This window comes from Octopus bimaculoides, chromosome 18, assembly GCF_001194135.2.
Source record: "Octopus bimaculoides isolate UCB-OBI-ISO-001 chromosome 18, ASM119413v2, whole genome shotgun sequence".
Classification (NCBI taxonomy): domain Eukaryota; kingdom Metazoa; phylum Mollusca; class Cephalopoda; order Octopoda; family Octopodidae; genus Octopus; species Octopus bimaculoides.
Window position 1 is genome coordinate 14,163,831 of NC_068998.1, and position 1,478 is coordinate 14,165,308.

At 40.3% G+C, this 1,478-nt stretch overlaps 1 protein-coding gene across 2 annotated transcripts in view; it reads right to left on the reverse strand.

The window, feature by feature from the left end:
- Positions 1 to 1,478, reverse strand: part of LOC106878984 (octopressin receptor) — a 252,084-nt gene that overhangs the window by 88,281 nt on the left and 162,325 nt on the right. Inside the window, exon 3 of one of the 2 annotated variants that reach the window (XM_052974238.1) lies at positions 340 to 422. In XM_052974238.1, coding sequence (XP_052830198.1) covers positions 340 to 422 — 83 coding nt within the window. Of the gene's footprint in view, positions 1 to 49; positions 423 to 1,478 lie in introns of those variants that run through there. The other variant, XM_014928362.2, reaches the window with a different exon arrangement.

Sequence of the window (1,478 nt, forward strand, 5' to 3'; positions counted from 1 at the left end):
TATATATATATATATATATATATGCATACATTTATGTTCATATATATAAATATGCGTGTGTTTGACTGTAGTCATCTGTTTGCGTACGTGTGTAGATACATATATGTTGTATGGAATAAAGGAAAACGAGAATGCTTGTTAACAGGGACTCGATGACATGAGTGCTGTGGTGTTCGTATCATCAACGTTAAGCGTCTTCCGAGCCGTACTATTGCTTGCAAACGTGACGTGTTCGGCTCCGAACGAGGTACGCTTCTTAGCTTCAAGCTCGACAAGGTACGTATTGGTGGTTTGTGTCCAGGTGCGAGGAAAATTTTGACTTTGTTGTCGACACCATACCTTTCCACTGAAGGCCAGGTAGATCCAGGGATTGGTGCAGCTGTTGAGACTTGGAAGCAGTGACAGGATTACCAGCGCAGGAGCTAGTTGGGATGAAAAAAAAAAATATATATATATAATATATAAACGTTTTTTGTGGACTGAATGAAATAAAAAGCTAGTTGAAAAACGAGCAACAAATGAATGAAAATGAATAAGGAGGAAAAATATTTGTTTTTAAAGAATAAATTATGAAATACAACCGGAATTTTAAGATAGAAAATTAAAAGTGAAAACCAAGGGGGTTATATAACGTTTTGTTGGGGGGCGAGTGCGCGAGGGTGTGTATACAGCTAAATGGATATGTGTACATATATGCAGACAGATGTATGTGAATGTGTATGTATGTGTGTGTGTGTGTGTGTGTGTGCGTGTGTGTATTTCTTTTGAAGGTGCATGGTTCAGTATTTAGGGTGTCGGGCTCATGAAGTAGTGCGTTCGATACCCGGACCGGGCTGTCTGTTGTGTTCTTGAGCAAGACACTTTATTTTGCATTTCTCCAGTTCACTAGTTCACTGGTGCCAAGATGTTTCGGCCTTTGCCTTTCCCTTGGGCAACATCGGTGGCGTGGAGAAGGGATCTAGTATGCACGGACGACTGGTGATCTTCTAACCAACAACCTTGCCTGAACTTTTACCTTGGAAGGTAACTCTCTAAGTGCAATCCCATGGTCATTCATGACCGAAGGGGTCTTTATATGTATACATGCATGCATACATCATGCATACATACATGCATACATACATACATACATACATACATACATATATACATATATACATCCATCCATACATACATACATACGCACACATATGTATATACATACATATATAAACATATAAACACATACATACATATGTATATATGTGTATGCGTGTATGTGTGTGTGTATGTGATGTGTGTGTGTGTGTGTGTGTGTGTGTGTGTGTGTGTGTATAAGCCTGGCTGTGTAGTAAGAAGCTAACTTCCCAACCACATGGTTCCAGGTTTACTCGCACTGTGTGGCACCTTGGGAAAACGTCATCAACTACAGCCTCAGGTCGACCAAAGCCTTGTGAGTGGATTTGGTAGACGGAAACTGAAAGAAGCCCGTCGTGTGT